The sequence below is a fragment of the Marmota marmota genome, unplaced genomic scaffold, assembly GCF_001458135.2.
Source record: "Marmota marmota marmota unplaced genomic scaffold, marMar, whole genome shotgun sequence".
NCBI classification, from domain to species: Eukaryota; Metazoa; Chordata; class Mammalia; order Rodentia; family Sciuridae; genus Marmota; species Marmota marmota.
In genome coordinates, this window is record NW_025999853.1 from 15,570,115 (window position 1) to 15,595,476 (window position 25,362).

General features: G+C 37.9%; 2 protein-coding genes across 15 annotated transcripts in view; both read left to right on the forward strand.

The window, feature by feature from the left end:
• Fgd6 (FYVE, RhoGEF and PH domain containing 6) overlaps positions 1-11,853 on the forward strand; it is a 113,464-nt gene extending 101,611 nt beyond the window's left edge. For both annotated transcript variants that reach the window (XM_048803733.1, XM_048803738.1), the window contains exons 19-21: positions 5,838-5,966; positions 7,620-7,768; positions 10,669-11,853. In XM_048803733.1, the coding sequence (XP_048659690.1) occupies positions 5,838-5,966; positions 7,620-7,768; positions 10,669-10,705 (315 nt within the window). In that variant the 3' untranslated portion in view covers positions 10,706-11,853. The remainder of the gene's footprint in view (positions 1-5,837; positions 5,967-7,619; positions 7,769-10,668) is intronic.
• A 5,069-nt stretch (positions 11,854-16,922) lies between these two features.
• Nr2c1 (nuclear receptor subfamily 2 group C member 1) overlaps positions 16,923-25,362 on the forward strand; it is a 51,003-nt gene continuing 42,563 nt past the window's right edge. For 4 of the 13 annotated variants that reach the window (XM_048803827.1, XM_048803814.1, XM_048803835.1 and 1 more), the window contains exon 1: positions 16,923-17,179. The gene's annotated coding sequence lies outside the window, so the exon portion shown is untranslated. Of the gene's footprint in view, positions 17,180-17,257; positions 18,020-22,869; positions 22,934-24,858; positions 24,881-25,362 lie in introns of those variants that run through there. The other 9 variants (XM_048803840.1, XM_048803781.1, XM_015482929.2 and 6 more) reach the window with 8 other exon arrangements.

Consider the following 25,362-nt stretch of genomic DNA (forward strand, 5'->3'; position numbering starts at 1 on the left):
TCAAGGAGGCCTCTTTCCAGAGGGAAGGAGTTCATAGAATAATGGGGGCCCTTTGTTAGCATTTAGTGATTTACATGGTTTGTTATTTGTTGACATCCTTTAATCTTAAATTTTTAAATAGTCAGGCTGGGGCTGGGGCTCAATGGTAGCACACTTGCCTGGCATGTGTCAAGCACTGGGTTTGATTCTCAGCACCACATAGAAATATGTAAATAAAATAATCGTCTGTCAACAACTAAAAATATATATATTTAAAAAAAAACAACCGTGGTAACAAAGAAAATTTTATTAAACAGTCATAGCAGCATCTGCCAGCAGTAAATCCACAGGCAACACTGATACCTTGTCACAGTTCCTCAAATGTAAGTGTCAATCAACAAGTGCCAGAGAGCAGACAGCATTGCCATTCTGGCCCCTCCCATCACAATTAGTTATTTATTAGTTCCTCTTGTGCTAGTATTATAGCCCACAGAGCTGGTAGCTTTTATCTGTTGTTGTTGTCGTTGTTGTTTTGATACTGGGGATTGAACCCAGGGCCACTTTACTACTGATTTACATCCCAACCCTTTTTATTTTTTATTTTGAGACAGGATCTTGCTAAACTGCTGAGGTTGGCCTCTAACTTGTCATTTCTTGCCTTAACCTCCCGAGTCACTGGGATTACAGGTGTGTGCTGCCACACCCAGCTGTTTTGTTTTGACATGCGGTCTCACTGTGTTGCCTAGGCTAGCCTCAGTCTCCCAAGTAGCCGGGACTGTAGGTACATGCCACCAACTCCAGATCTGACTAGGGTTTTTGATTCTCCTGCTTGTTTACCATGAAGGTGTTCTGTTATACAAAGTGGAAGCAAACAACTCTAAAAATTTGATGAGGATCATGATTCATAGGTAAAACTAAAGGTATATTCCCAGTTGAAGTGATTGATAACTTATCTGATGAAACAATAAGGATTTAAAGTTTCTAATTGCCAACCTTTATGTGAAACTGGTTAAGCCAATTTAGTGAGCACTTCTAAACTGTCTCTTCTTATCCCTCAGTTCCCAAGTATAAACCTGCATTCATAACTTTGAGGTTCTTGCCATGTGCTGTCATTCACCCTTGAGGTCCCAGCTACTTGGGAAGCTGAGGAGGGAGGATCCCTTCAGCCCAGGAGTTTGGGGCCAGCCTGGGCAAAACAGCAAGTTTATAAATAAATGAATGAATGGATGAATAAAATAAATAAATAACCTACCTGCCTTAAGTTTCTTAATCAACTGAAGTGGTTCTCAATTCTCTGTAATTTTTAACTTCTCCAATGTCATACTAGTTTCTAAATACAATTCTTTCAATTTGTTCCCGTCTTCAGTTGAAATTTGTCAGCATTGGTTACAAAACTCTTTAGAGTATAGCCTAGATTCAGTCTAACTTTAGTCCTGTTTTATGCTGCCCTCCAGTTCTTGAATACAGCCATTTCTTCCTTTAGTCAACTGATTTTCTAAGTGGCTCCGAGACCGGTTGCATCAGTATCTCCTGAGAACCTGGAAATTCTCAGGCCTCACCCAAAGTCTATAAAATCAGAAATTCTAACAAGTACCCTGGTGATTCACATGCGTGCTAATGTTTGAGAGCACTTCTTTGACCTTTACAGTCATACCGGAGAAGTTAATATGTATATTTAAGTGCTGTAAACATCAAACTATAGTATTTTCCTTGGGAAGCTATGTTCTTTGGTTTTGTTTCACTTAATTGAAGTGAAATTCACATAACATGTAATTACCCATTTTAAAGTATACAGTTAGTGGCATTCAGTGTGCTCGAAATGTTGGGTAACCACGATATCTTTCTAGTTTCAAAAGCTCTTCATCATTCCATATAAACACCCTTTGTACATTCAGTAATTAGTCCCTTTTCCCCTCCTCCCACCCTCTAGCAACCTCTAATCTTCTTCTGTCTCTCTGGAGTTGCCTATTCTGGTTATATCATGAAAAAGAAATCGTAGACTATGTGACTTTCATGTCCAGGTTCTTTTCACTTACCACAGTGTTTTCAAGGTTTGTCAAAATTACAGCATGTGTCAGTATTATAGCATGTATCATGCATGTCATTTCTTTTTTTTAATATGTTTTAGTTTAATATGTTTTATTTTATTTATTTACTTATATGTGGTGCTGAGGATTGAACCCAGGACCTCACACATGCCAGGCAAGTGCTCTACCACTGAGCCACAACTTCAGCCCCATTTCATTTCTTTTATGTCTGAATGATATTTCATTTTATCTGTATTCCACAATTTATCCATTCATCCCTTGATGGACATTTGAGATCTTTCTACCTTTTGGCTCTTATAGGCTATGAACATCTATGTACAGATTTCTGTGTAGACATATATTTTCATATATCTTAGGTTTATGCTTAGGAATGGACTTGCTTGGTCATATGATAATTCCATGTTTAACTTTTTGACAAACTGAGAAGTTTTGTTTTGTTTTGTGGTACTGGGAATTAAACTCAGGGCCTCACACATGCTAGACAAGCACTTTAACCAATGAGCTACATGCATCCCAGCCCTTATTCCAGTGAAATTAGAAAACTTTTAGAAAACCCTCTGTTTTAGAATTACATTCAGATTCTTGGTACCCTTAGTAATGACAGACTGCTCCTTGAGTATTATTTATTTTTTATTTTTTAAAAAATATTTATTTTTTAGTTTTAGGTGGGCATATTTCTTTATTTTACATTTATGTGGTGCTGAGGTTCAAACCCAGGGCCTCATGCATGCTAGGCGAGCACTCTACCACTGAGCCACAATCCCAGCCCTTGAGTGTTATTTAAAAAATAATTAAAACCTTAGTGAATCAGGTGGTTAAATTGTTAACACCAATATTACTTTTTAATGGATAATAGAAGACTGTGTGTAGGTATTCAGTATTATGATTTATTTTGTGTGGCTAGTAACACTTGTATGAATACATTGTAGTATCCCAGTGCAACTATATTTTATGCAAAATCTCATTTGAGTGTTAAACATTGTAATTTGTTTTAATAAACAAGGTAGCTGGTATTACTTGGAAGACTTTTTTTAAAAATTTTTTTAGTTATACATGGACACAGTATCTTTATTTTGTTCATTTATTTGTATGTGGTGCTAAGGATTGAACCCAGTACGTCACATGTGCCAGGCAAGCTCTCTGCCACTGAGCCAAAACCCCAGCCCTACTTGATAGACTTTTAAAGGATGCTTTTTTTTTTTTTTTTTTTTTTTACATAAGTCTACTTTCACTTAATTGACATTTGTAACTTAGTGTTAGATATTAAAATTTCCACTAAACAATATATAATCCTTTTGTGAAATTTATAAGAAGTTCATATAGGGCTGGGGATGTGGCTCAAGCGGTAGCGCGCTCGCCTGGCATGCGTGCGGCCCGGGTTTGATCCTCAGCACCACATACAAACAAAGATGTTGTGTCTGCCGAAAACTAAAAAATAAATATTAAAAAATTCTCTCTCTCTGTCTCTCTCTCTCTCTAAAAAAAAAAAGAAGTTCATATAATTCATCCATTAATGCATAATTAAAGATATACTTTTAAAATTCACAGGGCTAGTCAGGCACAGTGGTGTGTACACGTAATCCCAGCTACTTGGGAGACTGAGGCAGAAGAATCAAAAGTTCAAATAACTTTTGATTAGTAACAAGTTAGTAACTCAGTAAGACCCTGTCTCAAAATAAAAAATAAAAAAAAGGGCTGGGGATATAGTTCAATAGTAGAACATCCCTAGGTTCAATTCCCAGTACCATAAAAAAACTTAAATTTAGATAAAATAAAATTCACAAGGCTGGGTAGCAGTAGGACACTTACCTAGCATGAACAAGGCCCTGGCACTACAAATATAAAATTAAAGAACCCCTGTCACCCACCCATAATAGTTTTCCATAGCTGTATAACAAATTACCACAAACTTGGTAGTTTGAAATAACCTGCATTTACTATCTCAGGAGTCCAGGCATGTTTTAGCTGGGACTTCTGCAGCACCATAATCAAGGTTTGGCCAGTGTTGAATTCTCATCTGGAGCTTCAACTGGAAAAGGGGCTGTTTCAGAGCTCTTTCAGGTTTTTTGGAGAATTCATTTCCTTGCTGTTGCAGACTGAAAGCCTAGCTTCTTAAGAAGCTGCTTTCTGCTAGTGATCACCCTCAGCCCCTTGCCAGTGGACCTTTCAACATAACTACAAAGGGAAAAGTCTCTGTGGTCAGTTTTCTAGCTTGAGGGAGTCTTATATAATGTAGCATAATCATGAGGTGACATCCCATCACCTTCATCAGATTTTTTTTATATCATACATACATGAACTATAAATTCCCACTTTTGTGGTTATACATGATGTAGAGTTACACAGGTCGAATATTCAGATATGAACATAAGAGAGTTATGTCCAATTTATTCTACTGTCTTTCCTTTTCCCACCCCCCATCAGATTCTTTTCATTAGAAGTAAGTCATAGGTTCTGTCCTTGCTCAATAGGAGGAAGCATGACACTGTGACTGTCAGAGACAAGGATCATAGGAGGTCACCTTAAGAGTCTACCCACCTGGCTAAGGTGTAGCTCACTTGTAGAGTGCTTGCCTATGGGCCATGAGGATTCCCAGCAATACACCCACACATACACAACCACACACACGCACAGAGTCTGCCTGCCACACTTCTAATAAGGCGAATCCTAAACATGATTAAAAAAAAAAAAAAAAGCACTTTAAATTGCCAGATTATAATCACTGATGCTTTTTTGCATAAAAATTTGAACATATTCAACCATATATATATATATATATATATATATATATATATATACATATACATACTGATGAACCTTCTTTATTTTATTTATTTATATGTGGTGCTGAGAATTGAACCCAGTGCCTCACACACGCTACACAAGTGCTCTACCACTGAGCCACAACCCCAGGTGCATTTTCAACTTTTATAAAACAAAGATACGCTGCTGTTTCTTTTCTTCTTCCTTTTGATTTTGTACTGGGGATTGAACCTAGGGCTTCACACATGCTATGCCAGCACTCTACATTGAGCTACATCTTTAGTCTTTATTTATTTATTGTATTTTGAGATCAGGTCTAAGTTGCACAAGCTGACCTTGAACTAATCAAGATCCTCCTGCCTCACAGAGTAACTAGAATTTCAGGCATGTACCACCATGCCTCAATAGCTTCTTCTCTTTCAGAACATAGTTTGGGGAGCAAGATTGATCCTTAAAACAACCTCCATTAATAGAATTTTCAGGCTTTTTATCTCAATGATAGAGTGTTTGTCTAGCATTGTAAGGCCCTGGGTTAGATCCTCATTGGGGATGAGGGGATTTTCTACTTACTATTCATTGAATGGTTTTTAGAAGTCCAAAAAGTTACTTCAGGAGTGGAGTTAACGATTTAAATAATTTCCCCCTAATAGTTGCAAGAAAAGCAGTAGATAACATATGCAGTCCCAAAATTTTGCATCTTCAGAAAAAAGCATGGACGGCTTTTGGGTTATTTTTCTTCTCCTACCAAACCAGAAAATACAGAGGATCCTACTAAGACAGACAGACACACACACACACACACATACACACACACACACACACGTGCAAGCATGGTAATAGGTAAAGTTCTAGAACTTGTTTCTAAGAGCAAGGGTTTTTATGCTCATGCAAATTTGTATTGTAGCAGACTTTGAAAATGCACACTTTCATTCTGAAAGATTCTGTTGTTATGGTGACTGCTATTAATTCTTAATGATTACAAGCAACTTTGCTGTTCTTTACAATTTGTCCAAAAACCATTAAACTATGTATGGGGCTTACTTACAGGTATCAGCAAACACAGAAGATTCTTCTATGAGTGGCTATTTGTACAGATCAAAGGGCAATAAGAAACCATGGAAACACTTGTGGTTTGTCATAAAAAATAAAGTGTTGTATACATATGCTGCAAGTGAGGTAAGATGTGAAATCTAAAGATGAGTAATTTGAGGGTCTTGTTTTAGTTTGTGTACGTTTTATTGTTCTGCTTTTGTTTTTTGTGTTGGTGGGGGTAGAATCCAGGCCCTTCCCCAGCTCCTTGTTGCTTTGGTTTGGAGCAAGGTGGTGTCATTTTTAATGGGTACCTAGTAGAGAGCTCTTACTCACCTGTTAAGAATTTTCCACAGTAATAAAGTACAAGTCTTCCTGGGTGACTACTACCACTTCACTAAAGGCAGAGCTTCTTATCCTTTTGAGGCAGAGACAAAGGTCAGGCAGTCAGTGTAGGTAATGAACAATGTGGGTCAGGTCAAGAGGCTGAGAACTGGTTATCAAAGAGAGAACAATGGGTCGCTAACGGTTAACCTCCTCTTGTGCTCCTCTGCACTCTGGGTTGCTAACAATTAACTTCCATGCTCCTGCTCCCAGTCACTTACACAGGGAAGAAAGAGAAGGCAGTGATTAAAGAGTGGGGTTATGAGGTCTATAAGAAAGGCAAGTCCACCCCCTCCCACAGGCTTTCGGCTCCAAGGCCCCCTTCTCTTTAAAGAAGTCTGTCTCTATCACTTTCTTAAATAAAACTTGCTATACTTGCCTTGGCGTTTCTCTGGTGTGAGTTCTTCAACACTGGGAAACAAGAACCCATTCCTGATCTCCATTGCACCAGTATCACTTTCTGTCCAGCTCTCTTGGGTGACACTCTCAGGACTGTCCCTGTAAACACAAAAGGGACTGAGCTTGACGCAAACTTCACGGATCAGCACAGCTTTTATTTAGGGATGGAGTAACGCTTCTGATGGACCCACTTTCCTTGTGGAAAATGGGCCACGGGCCAGAGGGGGAGTTTAGGCTTATATTGATTACACTGAGAAGTGACTTAATTAATGAGCATGTCAGTTTGGGCTGTCTTTACTGGGCCAAATGGAGGATGTGATGTTAGTGGTTAGTGTCTGGGAAAGAATTTGTGTAAGGTGGAATCAATGTTTTGGCCTCTTCCCAGAAACTATCATTTCAGACTTGATAAATATCTCCTCCCCAGGGCCTGTCTTGTCACTGGGAAAGACTGTCTCGGGAAAGGATCAATGTATTGCCTTCTCCCTCATTCCTTCTCCCTAGGCCACATTATTTTGGGGTTTGTCATTTTCCATATCCAACAGTCCCCTGATTATATTGGTCAGGCCTCAGCATAATAAAATAGGCTTTGGGTTATAAACAGTTTCTAGCTGTTGCTGAAATTCTGTCCTTTTCTTCTATCCAAAGCCCCTGGTGTTCTCACAGCCTAGAAAAACCTCCAGGGTCCAATCTGTTCTTTAGGAGGATCTGGGTAACTCACCTTTCCAAGCTGTGCTTCTCCATCCATAAAATTAAAGTAATATAGTCACTTTCCTTGGTTGTAGTGAAAATAATGTGAAATTCAATGGATGTGAACATGCTGAAATTTTCTAGCACAATGTCTGGAGGTGGGGAGTGGATGGCTCAATAAATATTGTGGAATAAATTAAAAATTAATAATAGAATTTTTTTACATATATGTATATGAAGTTAATTTGGAGCTACATTGATCAAAAGCTCTCAAGTCTGAATTGTGTCTCAGTTTAAAAGGTCATCTTTATTTGTCTATTTTTAAATTAGGATGTGGCAGCTTTGGAGAGCCAGCCTTTATTAGGATTCACTGTCACTCAAGTCAAAGATGAGAATTCAGAGTCTAAAGTATTTCAGTTACTGCACAAAAACATGTTATTTTATGTGTTCAAAGCAGATGATGCTCACTCAGCTCAGAAGTAAGTAATGTAGACTTATTTTCCTTTTATATGTGAGATTTCAAGTTTCCTATTTAAATGATTGACTTTAAGATTACCTTCTTTAAGGCATGGGGACAACTCAAAATTTAAACCATGGGTCCAAATTAGACAGATTTAATATATTATTCAAACTCTTTAGAATTGTTCTAAAACAAAGGAAAGCAAGGAATATCTGGAATAGTTTCAGGAGACAGATGGGAAAAGAAGATGGGTAGTCCTGTCCAAAGTATTCTGTCCACACATGACCTCAGAGGAAGCAGCATGGTGCAGCTCTGCTGAGGAAGGGAAGCTGAGGCATCTGACCTCTCCATCACTGAGGCTAAGAATCTTCCCTTGAAACATTCCAGGGCTTTGGCCATCCAGTGATTCAATTATGCTGTGCAACAGCAGGAGTTGAAACAGCTGCTTACAAACTTACTTCTCTGAGAAAAAGGTCAAACATGTGAAGAGGCTCCATGCTGTTTTCAGTGACTGAGTAGAAGGAAATGGATATCATTTTAGATGGTGAAAGCTGAAAGCCTCTTCAACATTCCAACAGGAATCTTGATTTATTTAGATGTTATAAAGTTGTTTAACAGATTAGAGGAGGTGTATGTATCTTTGTGAAATCAGGGTCCCTGCTGAACAAAATACATCAGTTCACCTCTTTTTCATTTGAGTTGTACTTTGGCTCACAAAATACACTTTTGTGTTTTTCATAAGAGATGTATGTTCATGTTTTCTCAGTGGGCTTTAATGTGCTTGAAGATTTAAAAAAAAAAAAAGAGTGCTTTGAATAAGCAAGTCTGGTGGTTTCTTAAGGCAATTAGAATCTACATATCAGAATTGCCTGTGTTCTGACTGCCAACCAGATACATACAGTGTAGCTTAGTGGCAAAGTGCTTGCCTAGCATGCATGAGGCACTGGGTTTGATCCTCAGCACCACATAACAATTAACAAATAAAACAAAGGCATTCTGTCCATCTACAACTACAAAAAAAAATGTTTTTAAATAAATAAAAATAAAGATATTGTGTCCATCTACAACTAAAAAAACCATGCTGTAAGGCTGCCCCCACCCTCCACCCCTGGCCAGTTTTAGGATGTTCTGTAGTGCATAGCTGTTTTTCTGGTTCTTTTTTTTTTTTTTTTTAATATTTATTTTTTAGTTCTCGGCGGACACAACATCTTTGTATGTGGTGCTGAGGATTGAACCTGGGCCGCACGCATGCCAGGCGAGCGCGGTACCACTTGAGCCACATCCCCAGCACCTGTTTTTCTAAATAATTCTCTGTGGGTATTGAAAAATATTTTAAAATTGTATTACTTTACTCTTTTTTTTTCTGTAAAAAGTATTTGGACAAAATAGTAATCACCCTAAGATTCTGCAACATATTGTCTTTCTCATAATTTTCATCTATATTTATCATGAAACCGATAAAAATTATTGCTTTTCAAATACATGATCTTTTGCTTATACCATTAAGTTGACTCAACTGAAAGGCTGTTAAAACAGAATTAAATGTAATTGGGTGAAAAAAATCAACTTATAATTTAGAATTGATCCAAGCTAAATTGTAAGTTTCTCTTTGAAGCTATTTATATCATATGGATTGCATTTTTTGTACATGACAGAATATTAAAATGTGTTAATTTTACTGGAAAATTGTGAGACACTTTAAAAGTTTTGCTATTATAATTTATAGGCTATTTATGTACAAAATTCAAAATTTTTTAAATTTTGCCCTTGAAATTTGACCTGAATCTATTATGGGATGTTCTTACTAATTAAAATGAGTGATTTCAAATGTTCATAGTTGCCTGGACCCCCCCCCACCACCACCACCATTTGTTGTTGTTGTTGTCATTTTGGGGGTTGAATCCAGGGGCACTCTACCACTAACTAACTGAGTTATACCTCCAGCCACCCCTACCGCCAGCTTTGAATAAGGCAAAGATGACATTTTAAAATGACTTTATTTTGTGTATTTATTTTTATGTGGTACTGAGGATCAAACCCAGTACCTCACATGTGCTAGGCAAGTACTCCACCACTGAGCCACAACCCCATACCCTTTTTATTTTTTGAGATGGGGTCTTGCTAAGTTGCTGACTTGCAGTCCTCCTACCTCAGTCTTCAAGTTGCTGAGTTAGAAGTGTGCACCATAGCGCCAGGCTGGACTCTTTTTCTTTAACCTATTACTGTAAGAAATTATATTTCAGGAAGGAAGGGAAAAATAAGTTCAGAAGCAGTAAGACTAATAGGTATGGAAAAGAAACTACCCCCAAGTGCCTAATGAATAATTGCAGCATTTAATAATTAAAACATTGAGACTAAAGAATTTTGGAACGACTTCTGTGAAATTTTGAAAAGCTTTCATATTGCATGTAGAATTTTGATCAATTGGGAGTGGACTAAATGCCATATTGATGTCCTTTAATGAAAAGTATTGGGACCAGTCTGGAGGAGGGTAGGAGATATCCAAAGAAATTCTGGTAGGGTCAAAGGAGGAGGAAACAGGCACACAGCTACTGTTCTTACTAGTACTGAGTCAGAACACCAGAAAAGAGAAAAGGAGTTGTAATAAAAGCCTTTGCTGATATAGCTACTTCCATAACCAATTACATGGGAGCATCGGGACTTTATAGAACTTTTTACACATGAAATGTTCCCTTTCGCCTGCCTCATAATCATAAGAGAGACACTTGGCAGGCCAAATTTTGAACCATATTACCAAATAAAAGGCAGTTCCATGTATACAAGGATTTTAGTTTGCCCTAAGATCTTAAATATCCTGTCATGGTAATCCAGTCTACAGGCCCAGTTATGATCCATATTGTGCTCACATATATCAGATGATTGGGTTTTACACATCTAACAGATTTCTCTTATTAACAGGTGGATAGAAGCATTTCAGGAAGGCACAATATTATAGCAGTATTGGTTTCATCTTTTCTGTGATTCCAAGGAAGCGGAATTTCATCAGAATGGAGTAAAAGCAATTCAAGCATTTTATAAAAATAAACACTGCCAAGATAAATCCAACCAAACACTTCATCAGATATAAGAAATTATTTTGTTAGGTATAAGGAGTTTTTTTAATTAATGTTTGCTTTTTCATGTATGTTATTTATTAAAGTTGTGATGTTTACTTAATGGTCAGAATTGTTTCTGAGTTTCACACTGAATTCTAAAGTACCATTTCTTTAGAGACCAGAAAACTTACCTTAATATTATATACAGTGTTAATTATTTGTGACACAGTCCACATCATTTTCCCTGCTTTTACACTGTGACATTTTCACTAGTGACAAATCTTCGTAAGTTAAAAAAAAAAAAAACACATATCAAGAAGCAAATTTCCACGTGGTGCTTGGTTTAGAAATTAAGATTATCATAAAAATGCTGGTGAAAAATGCATATCTTTGAATTAATAAGTTAGATGATTTTTTTTAATCTTTCAATGAAAAATATATGGCTAGCTTCTACCTCAGTAACTGTGAAATGAAATTTCAGAAAATTGTCTAAAGTATTTCTACCTTATGTATGTCTTCTGGCATGAGTTAACATTAATCATCAAAGAATTATAACAAAGGAATAGAAATCTGACTTTTTTCAAACTGTGAGTAGGAATGAGGATGTTTTCATTTGCAGAGACACAAGTAATCAACTCCATGGGCTTTTCATTAATTGAGTATTTTTTTTAAATAGCAAAATATGGCAAGTATTATTTTATATAATATTCCCTGCTATTTTGAGAATTCTGAGCCCAAGTCAGGTATTTATATCTGTAAGTGTTACATTTCCTATAATGTTGAGCTTTAAAAAAAAATGAACTGGAATTACCATGTTAGAAAAACACAAATTCTAAGCCAATATCAACTGAAATTGTATAGTATTCTTTTTCAGGTCTTTTTATACCATTTGTGATGTGACCTTGGTAATAAAAATACCTTTTTTTAACTATCTGTGCACCTACATTGCTAATTCTGGCATACTATTGTTTAATATATGAACCATCTTATGCATAAAATTGTGGATCAACAATAGAAAAATAAAATCAATGGCTGAGGTTGTGGATCAGTGGTAGAGTCCTTGCCTAGCACATGTGAGGCACTGGGTTTGATATTCAGCACCACATAATAAATAAGTAAAATAAAGGTATTGTGTCCATCTATAACAAAAAAAATTTAAGAAAAAGAAAAATGAAATCAGCACAGTGATTAAAGTTGTTCTGATATTCATAATATACATTTTGTCTACTGAGTTTAAATTATAAATTATCTTAAAAGGCAAGGTTATCTATAATCTATATCATTAAAGGGTACAAGAATTTTCTCCTTCATTGTAAAGGATTTTCTAATTCATTGTGATACTGATTGTCAAAAGAATTACATCCTGAATGCCTTCATGGGGCCTTTTAGATGCAAACAAACTAGATCTAGAGTTGGTAGCTATAGTCTTTTCTGGCTATTTCCTGCTATGGCATTGTCATAATCCCTATGCAGCCTTCCACACAATCCTAACATGCTATCCTCCCAAGTATTTTTGTCACATCAGGTAAACTGATATTTCTTTGTAGCTCACTTTAATCAAGATCACATAAATTAAGTTTCCCACCTTAACACCTTTGCATTTTTAGTATATTCTTTTTGGAGGCCAATGAATGCCTAATAAATATTTCCTTCTGTTGCACTGTCTGGCACTTAGCAATACAACAGATTATTTGGGGTTCTAATTCCCCCTTGAGTTCTTGGCCTTTAAAATTTGGCATAAATCTCAGGATCTAAAAATTATCAGCCAGACTATTCTATCTTTGACATCTGGCTGAATAAAGTACCAGACTAGCCCAGTGTGGTGGCTTGCATCTATAATGCCATCAACTTGGGAAACTGAAGCAGGAGGATTGTAAGTTTGAGGACAGCCTTGGCAATTTAGCAAAGCCCTAAGCAATTTAGCAAGACCCTGTCTCAACATAAAAAATAAAAAGGGATGGGGCTGGGGTTGTGGCTCAGCGGGAGAGCACTCACCTTGCACATGCAAGACCCTGGGTTCTATCCTCAGCACCACATAAAAATAAATAAGTGAAATAAAGGTATTGTGTCCAACTACAACAAAAGAATTCAATAAATAAATAAAAGGGCTGGGACTATAGCTCAGTGGTTAACCACCCCTGGGTTTAACCTCTTGTACCCACCCAAACACACACAAAGTAAACATACATAGAAAAGACAAAGCTAGCACAGACTTATAGTATTTCTCCTTAATTACATGTGAAACTCATGTATAACTGTATTCTTTTAGCCGTTTTGAAAAATATAAAATAGAAGGCATCAGATTATTCATCCCCATAAAGTAGTTTGTTAAATAGTGTTAGATTCTCTCCCCCCCCATATCAGTCCTTGATAACTTACTAAAGATGATCAATTATTATTTATTTCATCTGGCTCACTCAGTGCTAACTAAGAACCCAGTTACTTACAATCTGTTGTAAACTATTTTTAAAAACATCTCTTGATAGCTAACATTTTAAAGGAAAAAATGATATGGGGTACAGTCTATAAGTGTGGAGAAAGTACAAGTCTCTAGATCCCAAGAATACTATATTTATATTACAGATACATGTGTTTCCATGAAACCCTTTTTCAGTGTCTCCTTGTTTATAAGGAGAGAGGCAGTTATATACCTAAGCTAAAAAAAGGATGCTGAAAATAATCTAGACAAGATGCCAGCTAAACTAGGGGAAAGACAGCATTCTTGCAAGTATCCCAACCAACAGTCTTCTTTTATATGTAGCAGCTGTAAATGCAGAGGACCACCAGAGTCCAAAGAAAATGGAAAGGTTGTCATGATTTCACTTGTCTGAACCTCTTTCCAGTCTCTTTTCCTGTTTTCTAATGTAGCCAATATCCTCCTACTGTGCTTTGGCTGCCCAAGATACATACTTCCCTCTTCTCCAACTGAATGCTTGAATATTTAGTAGTTTTTTGTTTTGTTTTGTTTTGTGTGGGGATTTTTGCTGTTTTATATTTGTTGTATTGGGATTGAATCCAGGGCCTACACATGCTAGACAAGTACTCCATCACTGAGATACGCCCCCCAGCCCCTCTTTGTTCATTTGATTTTGAGACAGGGCTCACTAAGTTCCCCAGGTTGGACTCAAACTTGTGATCTTCCTGCCTCCGTTCTCTGATTTGTGAGGATTACAGGTATGTACCATCCTGCCTAGGCAACTAGCTTTTATTTTTTTGGGGGGGGAGTATTAGGGATCAAACCCAGGGCCTTGCACTAGGCAAATGCTCTTCCACAGAGCTATATCCCCTGTCCCAGCAGCATTTCTATAAATGAGAACATCAGACAAACCCTTGATTAATCATAATTTATCATGATATTACTAAGTGACGAAGACTTCATAGTTCTGTTAACCAAATGTATATTTTATATTTGGTTAGAAGAATACCTAGAAGAAGGGAAAGCCTCCTATTTTAATAATTTAGTTAAAATATAAATATTACCACAGCATGTGTTGTTATTGTCTTTGAATATGCTTCCATGTGTTAAGGTTTTGAAAAGTTTGAGGTTCATCATAGTCAAATATAGTTACCATGATTTTCAGAGAGGTAAACCCTGTTTCTCTTACTGTAGTGTACACTCCTTGAAGGCAGATGCTGTATTTATATATTGGTTTCTCCCACAGTACTTTCTTGGGTCTTTTCAGAGAAAACATTGAACTGGAAAAAATAGAACAGAATTCTTATCAACAATTTAAATATAACCCTAATTCCCTGTTCTAACTTAGACCACACACTACTCTCTTCATTATCCTGCAAGGCCATGTTTGCAACTGCCTGTTGGGATATCTTCATGAGTCCTCAAGCAGATTAAATTTTGTGTTAACTAACACTGAACTGATTTTCTTCCTATTCAAATCTGTTTATTTTCTTTTGTAATAGAAAGATAACACATGAGGCTCCAGATCTCAAAAACGACTCTGTAATTCCTCTTGTATCCTTTCCCTCCTCGTTGTCCTGCTGTTGTTTTTGCATAGGACTGGCCCAAGTCCTTGTTACCTCTTCCTAGTGATTGCAGTAACTTTTCTTCTTGGCTGGGAATATAACTCTGTGGGTGAAGCACTTGCCTAGCATGGGAGAGGCCCTGGCTTCAATCCCCAGAACTGGAAAAAAAATTATTTTTAAAAAAACACACTTATTTTTCTTCATTGCCTTCATTGTGTGGTCCATTTTAAACACTGCCTGAGCAATTTTTCTAAAGCATAATTCCAGTCTTGATTCATTCCTACTCTTGAAGACTTCAGTGGCATTCCCAGTGGTTCAGCATGGAACCAATCCTCAGGAACCATACAGTCCAGCCTGTCTCTGTCCACACTATTTCTTCTTGTTTTCCTTTATACCTCATCCCCATCTTTGCCTGTTTATCCCAGATTTCTCTAACAGTTTCTAGTTATGATTTAGTCCTTTCTCGCTTGTTCAGTTTGAGTAGATTCTCCTCTATGCTCCTATAGTCTTATAGTTCATAAACTTTCATATGATTCTTATCACATTCTGTCCTTGAGAGCAACTTTTCTTGTTTGAGATTGCCCCACCACTTCTGGTATAGTGACTTGCATGCAGTTAATACTGTTTGTTGTTGACATGGATTCCTGCTTATGGATCTCTAAAGTGTCTCCAGTACACATCATTCTGTTGTCTATGATACTTAAAATTTTTTTTTCAGTTGTAAGTGGACACAATACCTTTATTCTATTTATTTTTATGTGATGCTGAAAATTGAACCCAGAGCCTCACACATGCTTGGCAATTGCTCTACCACTGAGTCATTACCCCCAGCCCCTGTCTATGAAACTTTTAATGTAATTTTCTAAAGGAAAATATTATCTATGAACTTTCCCATATAAGAGATAGTTTCTACTAGAATTTTGTTTTAAAGATAGAGTTAGTAAAAAACCCAAATATCAAATTCCCTTTCCTTTGGAATAGGAGTTGGTCATGGCATATAAGAACCAATCTTGAAAAACTATATTTTTATTTGTATTTCTAGAAACACTTTCTACTTAAAGTGACTATAATTTGTATCTTATTGTCCATATACAGATCATTTATAAATAAAAATTAGCATTGTAAGTAATGTTAATATGTATTATATTTATACAAAATAAATCTACTATAATATTACTACTGGTGTGATGTCTTTTAAACCCTACCATTTTTCAGTTACTTTTTTTTCTTCAGTAATAGGGATTGAATCCAGGGATGCTCAATCACCAGAAGCTACATTCCCAACCCTATTTATTTATTTATTTGAGACAGGGTTTTGCTAAGTTGCTGAGGCTGGCTTCGAATTTTTTATTTTCCTGCCTCGGCTTCCTCAGAGTAGCTAGGATTACAAGTGTGGGCCACCACTCTCCTCTATATTTGTTTTACCTAACATGGATTTCCACCCTGAATCTGTGGCTGCTTTCCTATAGCTGATCTATGTTAAATGCCGAAGAAATTTCAAGGAGAGCTTATCCTAAAGTTTAAACTACACAGTACTTTGAAGACAGGGCGGGGCTTCCTATCACAAGCAGCCACTGTCAGAATGTGAGGTTCTGGTAGTGCCATTTCATTTCACAAATCTTGAGGCCAGAAGGTATTGATTGTCTCGCGTACTTGAAATACACCATCAGAAACAACATTCTAATGATATTATTGCTCCATTAGTCATTATTTCTTTATGCACAATAGTTAAGTAAACTCTACTATTTCTTTACTACCTGATTCTGCCTCAGATTTTTATATTAAGGGAAGTTTAAATATCTGGGATATACCAGACTCGTTTGTTCTCTAATAGAATGTAATGTAAGAGCATTTAGCAGAATCCAGTTTTCCAGAAATTAGAAATAGAACTGCATAAAACCTAGTCGGTTAATGTTATTACTCAAATCTGAAACATTGACCCCAAAATGCCTTCAATAGACTACATTCGGCAAACACTAAGCTAAAGGGCGCACGTCACTTGTAAAAGTGGCTGATGGGCAAGCAGATCTGGCGAGCCGTTTCCCTCCAAGCCGACAGGGGGCGGCCGACTCTCAGTGGCGCTGCTCCACTCTCCAGTCTCTCCGCTCCACCCAGGGAACGTCACGACCCCCTCTCGCTGCTTCTCCACGTCGTTATTGCGCAGGCGTGGATTGGAGAGCTCACGGCCGAGCCGAGGGAGGGGTCACGAACTCTGACCCCCCCACCCAAAACACAAACCCAGAAAGCTGTTTACCCCTACTTCGCCTCGGTTCCCCACTCCCTTCAGCTTTCTCCAACCCTCCTCCCAGGGCGTCTTCCCCACCCAGCTGCCGCCGCAGCGGGACTGTCGGGTCGGCGCCCGACTGAGGAGTTAGTGCAGCGGAGAGACGCGGGTAAGAAGTGCCGGGTGGGGGGACAGGGCCGTGACGGCGCCTGGGAAGGGGTCGGGAGTGCCCCTTTATCCCAACTGCCAACGGACGCAGCCCTAGCGCGTTCGCACTGCCTGCGGTCGCCGCCCGGCCCTGCCGATCTGTTCGGAGTGCCGCGGCGGGCTGCTCGGGTCGGGCCGCGGGTGCGAGGAGTGGCCGGAGCGTCGGGGCCCCCAGAGAGGCTGAGGCCGTGTAGTCGCGGCGGGACACGGCGTCGAGCTAGAGGCCGGGGCGGCCGGGCGCGGGGACTGCAAGCGAGTGGCGCGGTGCACACCGCTCCCTCTCCCGCGGCACCTCTGACCTTTCACCTACAGGAAAAAACTTCCGTCTCGGCGGCGCCACCGCCGCCGCTTTCCCCGCCCCGGGAAGCCGAGGGCGCATGGCGGCGGCGGGCGGGACGCTGGAGAGGTGCATCTCCTTCTCTGGGCCTGGAACCCTTTCTCCGTGGCCGCGGACTGATTCCGAGCTTACACAGTAAAGATAGAATGGCGCGCTCCACTCTCACTTTTCTCTCACGACAAATAGAGGCGAGAGTAGCCTCTGCCTTAGGACCTCTGAGTTTTAGGGAAAAAAAAAAAAAAAACGGAATGGCCCAGGGTCCTCGCTGCAGTAGACATGTCCAAGCTACCAGTAGCTCTTTTGTTAAGAACTCTGCCTCCAACTCGCGCAAACATCACTTTATGAAATACGAATGTTGCCAACTCGCCCCGTAACCTTCAGTAAGTAGGTCAGCGTGTAAAGTAACTGGAAGAGAAAAGCAGGCTTGAAGTTAAGGTCTTTAGGGCTTTTGCTTCCCCGGAAGTTGTAAGTATACCTCGGATTTTGAGGTTATTTTAGCATTGTCTACTTGTGTGTTGGGTGATGCACGGTTGATTTTGAATTTGGTTTATATGTGCAGTTGTTGGATCTGAAAGAGAGATTGTAGATCAGTTCAACTCAAGACAACGAAAGGAAAAAGAACTTTGGGGTCTTAGAAATTTGCAGTTGGGGAGACACATATTCAAATAGCTCTGAATCCGTGTTTCAAGGATGGTGGGCACTTACGTGAGTTGTTGAATGTTGAAAAAACAAGGGCTCAATGAACTACAAAGATACAAAAAGGAACATATATGCTTAGTAAAAAGGCCCATAAAACAAGGGTCTAATAATATTTTGGTATGGATCTTGAATCTGTGAGTATAATGTAATTTTCCAGTTCTGGTCATTCCAGAGTCTTGTGGTCAAAGTATGGAGGTGACCAAAGTTCACATTCCTTGGCAGCAGCTTGAGTCAGGACTCAAGCTTTATGGCTTCCACACCAATTTTGAAAGATCTTAACAGTGTTGCTTTCATTGTATTAACAAAAATTTTTCTGTTATAAAAAGTATCACGGGAAGTGGCTGAGGCTGGGGCTCAGCGGTTGCACACTTGCCTAGCCTGTGTGAGGCACTGGGTTCTATTCTCAGCACCACGTATTAAAAAAAAAAAAAAGTACCATTTGAACCCTGGGCCCCAGGTGCACACAGTTGTAATTCCAGCTCAGCTGCTCTGGAGGCTGAGAGAGGAGAATTGGGAGTTCAAAGCCAGCCTCAGCAAAAGTGAAGCACTAAGCAACTCAGTGATACCCTATCCCTAAATAAAATACAAAATAGGGCTGGGAATGTTATTCAGTGGTCAAGTGCCCCAGAGTTCAGTCTCAGCTATCCAAGGGGTGGAGGGTATCACATGAAATGTAACTCATTTCATTATTCATTGTAGAACATTTTGGTATCTTAAGGGTTTTGAGGAAGACACAAGTCAATGTTTCCTGAGAAACCTATTGATGGTGTGTGCCACACAAAGTATATGATGCCTATCCAAGGGAAATAAGAAAGACTAAAGAAAAAACAGCATACAATAAGTAATGGTATATGTATGAATTTTTTGCCTTTATTGAGTCATATGACCTACAGTCTTTTTAAATATTTTAGGAACCATCTTTAGAAAATTGCAACTCTATATAAAATTTTTACATGTTAGTAATTAATGGAAGTCTCTTCCTGAATCCTTGTTAACAATCTTACTGTGCACAATGAATGCTACACCAATCTAGACATATTGGGTAAGCCAGGTGTGGTGGCACATGCCTATAATTTCTGTTACTCTAGAGGCAGAAACAGGATCACAAGTTTGAGGCCAACATGGACATCTCAGTGAGACCCTGTGTCAAAATTAAAAGGGCTGAGAGTGGGCTGGGGTTGTAGCTTAGTGGTAGAGCACTTGCCTCGCATGTGTGAGGCACTGGGTTCAATCCTCAACACCACATAAAAATAAATAAATAAAGATATTGTGCCCATCTACAACTAAAAAAATACATTTTTTTTTTTTTTTAAAAGGTTGAGAGTAGTTAAGTGGGAGAACACTTCTAGCATTATTTTATGGCTCTGGGTTAATCCCCAGTACCACAAGAAAAGGGCAAAAAGGAAGAAGAAAGAAAAATTGGGTAAAAAAGTGTTGGAACTAAATCTCAAAGGTCAAGTTGAATTTAAATGAGGGAAGAGGAAATCAAAATGGTATATTCAGGAATAATAGAAAATAAAACTCCCTTATCTGGAGTTTTCCTTTCCATGGTTTCAGTTATATATAATCAACTCCCAAAATTTTACCTCAAGAATTCCTAAGTTGGGGTTCTTGGGCTGGTTTTTTGAAAATTATAGCACTTAAAATGGTTTGTAGTATGAATGAATGTGAACTTGGGTTTTTCTGCTGAGGAAACCTTAACTTCATCAGATTTTCAAAGGGACCTATTCCACCTCCACAAAAGAAAAGAGAGAATTGTTATTTTATATCATATTTTCAGATCTTACGACAACATACCACACAAATAAGTTTTGCATAATATATACCAAATTGAAATAGTTTTCTTCAGGATATTTCTGTCCCTTAAAAATCTGATATGCTATTTCTATATAGTATATATTTTTTATGCACTGTGTTCAATTCTCTCCCTTCTTCTTTCTATTCTAGTTGCCGTCTACTAAATTATTTTACCCATGCATAAACAGGTCACAATACAAAGATTGCAAAATAGTGCTTTGGGTGATAGTAGCCTATATTGAGTATGGGAGTGGGACTGGAAAGAATGGGGACAAGGAGCAGATGTTAGGAAAATAAATTAACCGTATCAGATATAGAAGTTGAGTCAAAAAGCAATGTTAAGTTTCCTAATCTGAATGGAAAAGGATGGCACCATCTACATCATAGGCTTTTTCTTTTTTAATCTATTTCTGTGGGAAAGATGTGAAGGTAACTGAACAAGGGATGATGTAGGTTTCTGTGCCTTCTGTTAATTAGCTCTGGAGTAGTAAAGACAGCATTCTCATGTGTTTTGCTTTTTCTCTCAGGCTGGTAAAAACACTTATCCTTCAGTAACTCATGTCTCTTCTAATAGATTACCTGGGACCTCCTCTTTTAGGGTTGATCATCTTTAACACTACTCCTGTTCATTTAGGGAGCACTTTGTTAATTCAGTAAAACTTTTTTTTTTTTTTTTTGGTACCAGGGATTGAACCCATGGGTGCTTAACCACTGAGCCACATCCGCAGTCCTTTTTATTTTTTATTTTGAGACAGGGACTCACTAAGGGCCTCTCTAAGTCACTGAAGCTGACTTCGAACTTGAGATCCTTCTGCCTCAGCTTCCCGAGCTCCTAGAACTACAGGTGTGCACCACTACACCCAACAATAAACCTTTTTTCTTTATAACTTATCCAAATTTGGGTATTCTGTTTTGCAACAGAAACAAGACTAGCTGATGATACCGTACTTTATTTCTTTGTTTTCTGTTCACCCACCAATACATAAATATAACAAGGGGAAGATGTGTTTGTTTTTGTTGTTGTTTAATATTTTTTTTTAGTTGTGGATGAACCTGTATTTTTATTTATTTGTTTATTTATATGTGGTGCTGTGGATTAAACCCAGTGCCTCACACATGATAGGCAAGTGCTCTGCCACTGTGCTACAGCCCTAGCCCTGATGTGTTTAAGATCCTCTCCTGTATCCCCATCTCCTAGAAAATTTCCTGGCCTATAAAATGTGCCCAACGAGTATTTGTTGAATGCAAGACTGTAGAATAAATTGTTGGATAATAAGTTTGAACATTTTTAAAGTTCTTGATGCGCAATGGCAAATTACTTTTCTAGGAAGGTTAAAACAGTTTAGTTTTCTACCAGCTATCTGTAAAGAATACCTGTTTTGCCTCATCTTTTGTGCTGAATTGGTCTTGGAAAGTAAGTATTGATCTACTGATTCCCTAGTATTTATGGTACTGAGAAAAACCATTAGCAAAGACATGGCAGTATGAAACAACATGGTTAAACTCAAGAAATTACAATAATATGTACAGCTAGAATGTGTAGTTTAACAAATGACACCTCAGATCCTTATAGATAAGGGAAATCTATGAAGAATATTAAGAGTATTGGGGATTGAACCCAGGAGTGCTATGACTAACTACATTCCCACTTCTTTTTATTTTTTGAGACAGGATCTTGCTAAGTTTCTGAGGGTCTTGAAAGTTGCCCAGGCCGGCCTTGAACTTGTGACTCTCCTGCCTCAGCTTCTTGGGTTGCTGGCATTACAAGCATGCCCCACTGAGCCCAACAAGATCTATATGCCAGAGCAGTCTGGCTGCAAAGTATTCAAGTAGTAGTTAGCTGAACCATAAGAGGTTTTGAGGTCAAGAAACTTGGAGACTAGATTGGTTATAATTTGTCTATTCTTGTGGACACAAGTCATCCATGTTGATGGTAGAAAAGGGACATTATGGGCTGGGGTTTTGGTTCAGAGGTAAAGCACTTGCCTACCATGCATGAGGCACTAGGTTCTATCCTCAGCACCACATAAAAATAAAATAAAGATAATTTAAAAAAAGAAAAGAAAAGGGACATTATAGGCATGTACCACCTTCTGAGTAGCTGGGATCATAGATATGCTTTTTTCAGAGTGCTAGAACATCAGCAGTGTCCTGGAGATCTTGATAAATTACTCATTATAACTAGCACACACACACACACACACACGAAATACATATTTTCATGTTCATTTGATTTTTTTTTATTTGATTTTTTAAAAATTCTTTATTATCTTCATTAACAATAATTTACTTAAGTTTTCCCTAGACACAATTAAAAACTGTGTCTCTGTGTTATTGAGTTCCCATTGATGAACCTCCTCATTTATTAGCTTTTCTTTGAAACTGTAGATAAAATTGGTTCTTTTCTTACTCTAACAGTAGTTTTTCCCCCATAAAGAAAATTCGGTACATCAGTATATCAGGGCAATTGGTAAGCTTTGATGTCCTTTGTTACATGAGAAAGTGTAATAGAAAGGTCTTAAATATCAAGTCTTCAAGGTTTTGGGGGTGGGGGTTACTGGACATTGAACCCAAGGTCTTGCCTACATGTTCTACCACTGAGATACATACCCAGCCCCCCTTTCTTTTATTTATTTATTTATTTAATAATTTTTTAGTTGTCAGTGGACCTTTATTTTATTGATTTATATGTGGTGCGTGCCTCACACATGCTAGGCAAGTGCTCTACCACTGAGCCACTACTCCCGCCCCTCTTTTTTATTTTTATTTTTATTTTTTTTAAGAGAGAATTTTTTTAATATTTATTTTTTAATTTTCAGTGGACACAACATCTTTATTTTTACGTGGTGCTGAGGATCGAACCCAGCGCCCCGCGCGTGCCAGGTGAGCATGCTACCGCTTGAGCCACATCCCCAGCCCTTATTTTTATTTTTTTTAATTAATTTTGTCCCATAGTCTTACTAAGTTGTTCAGGCTGACCTCAAATTTGTAATCCTGTGTCAGCCTCCTGGATAGCTGGGATTATAGTCATGCACCCCTGCATCCAATCAATCTTCAAGTTTTTAGTATTGAGAATTTCAAAGCTGCCTTACCATCACTACTTATGCCCTTTAACCAATTAAGGCAGGGAGGAGTCTGGTATGTTTATCTTGGGGAAATTTCTGAGAATTCTCTAGAAACTTTGGAGATTATCTAATACAACATACCTCTTAAATTAAAGTTATTATTTACTAAAGAACTCAGAAAGCAAGAAATTAAAGGACCTTGATCTAAATGAAACCAAAAACAATATTTAGTATTTTATTAGGGGTTTCATCCCCCATCCTCACTTCTTTTTTGAGATTTCTCTAATAGAGAAAATTGGAATAAATAGCAAATTAAGTTTTTGAGTAGTTTAGTGATGTTCTTTTATCAGTAGTAGAAGCAAATTAAAGTGGTTGCCTGGCCATTCTGGAACTACCCAGTCCCAGTATATGAGAGTGAGCCCCAAGATGCCATGAGATAGATGATCCAGGATTTCACAGAGAACAGTCAGTTGAGGGACTTGAAGAAGGCTGATCTTAGGCTGTAGCAGGACCAGTTGGATCTGCATAGTTTGGGTCAGAAATAGGGGTGTATATATTGGTTCAAACAGAAGTGACTTCATCCAAACTGGAAATTACCTGGCCTATTCTAAGCTCTTGTCAAAGAGTCAGGTATATTCATGGTGCTAGGGACCAGTTGTAAATTTCTACATACCAGACTCTAATGGTCTTATGTATAATTTGATGGAAAACTACAGGAAAAACTGATTAAGGTTACTCTGGGGCAGTCATGAGGTTATGAGTTAGGGTGGCTGCAGTCATGTCAGGCTGAATTCATACAGTCAGTAGCATGTCTGTGCTAGTCTTCATCATTTGAGAAATGGGCCTTTCAAATATGGGAAGCTGCCTATTCCTTCCAAAAATGGAAGCTGCCTGTTCCAGTAACCTTTTTTCCTGGCTTACCTAGTGATTAATCCAAGACATAAGCTCATAACTTAGACTGGGCTAATCAGAATCCATTACTAGGACTTTAAAATTGAAATAAGAATACTTTTCATTTCATTGAAATAAGAATACATTTCATTCTTTACTACAAATTTGAAAATTACCAACGTAGAAGCTGACAATAGAGAAGAAGATACTTGATTGTGTCTTAAGACCCTTTTTCTACTTTTCTCCAAGGTCAGCTCTGCTTGTTAGCCTAACAATGATTATTTTGTCTCTCTCTACCAGCCCTCAATTTTTATTTTATTTATTTTATTTTTTTTAATTGTTTTTAGTGGCGCAGCCACATCAATTTTTTTTTGCATTATAATTCTTAATACACATATATACCACAATTTTTGTATCTCTGTATATAAAGTATGTTGACACCCCAATTTTTTCTTTTTATATCTTAGCACATTAGGGCTGGGATTGTGACTCAGAGGTAGAGCGCTCGCCTAGCATGTGGAAGGCCCTGGGTTTGATCCTCAACACCACATCAAAATAAATAAATAAAATAACGGTATTGTGTCCAGCTACAACTAAAAAATAAATATTTTTTTAAAAAGTCTTAGCACAGTTATAATTGAACTGATATTTGAAATTTAGGCATTCGTATTTATACACTTAAGTAAGCAAGCAATAATCATGTGTAATTCTTACATTTAGGCAAATTTTAAAGAAATACTTATTCAGTGAAAAATAAGTTACCCTCTTGGAAGTGGTCATTATATCCTTTTTTCTTCCTTTTTTTTTTCTTTTTTTCTTTTTGCAGAACTGAGGACTGAACCCTGGGTAACCATTTTCTTATGTTTCCTTCTAGGTATAGTTTGTTGTTGTTGTTCTTTATGGGATATATTCATAATTATTTATGTCTCCAGATACTGGGAAATGGATAGAATTATCTAAAAATTTAGAGCTTAGTAATAGGTAGAAACTAGGAAAGATCTGAGGTATGTGGTAGAAAGTCTAGGTTGCCTTGAAAAGACTTGATAGAAATATGGATATTTTATATTAAAGAGGTGAGGATTCAGGAAGAAAAGAGGAAAGCTGTAGAGAAAGTGTCTCTCATCTTGGAGATAAGTCATGACCAGATGGTTGATAGAAATGTGAACATTAAAGGTGTTTCTTGTGAAGCCTCAGATGGAAATGAGGAATATGCTGGACACTGAAGGAAAGATGATTCTTGTTATAAAGTGACAACTTGGCTGAATTGTATTCTAGTGTTTTGTGGAAGGTAGAATTTGTAAGAGGTGAACTGGGATGCATACATGAGAATATTATTAAGCAAAATATTGAAGGCAC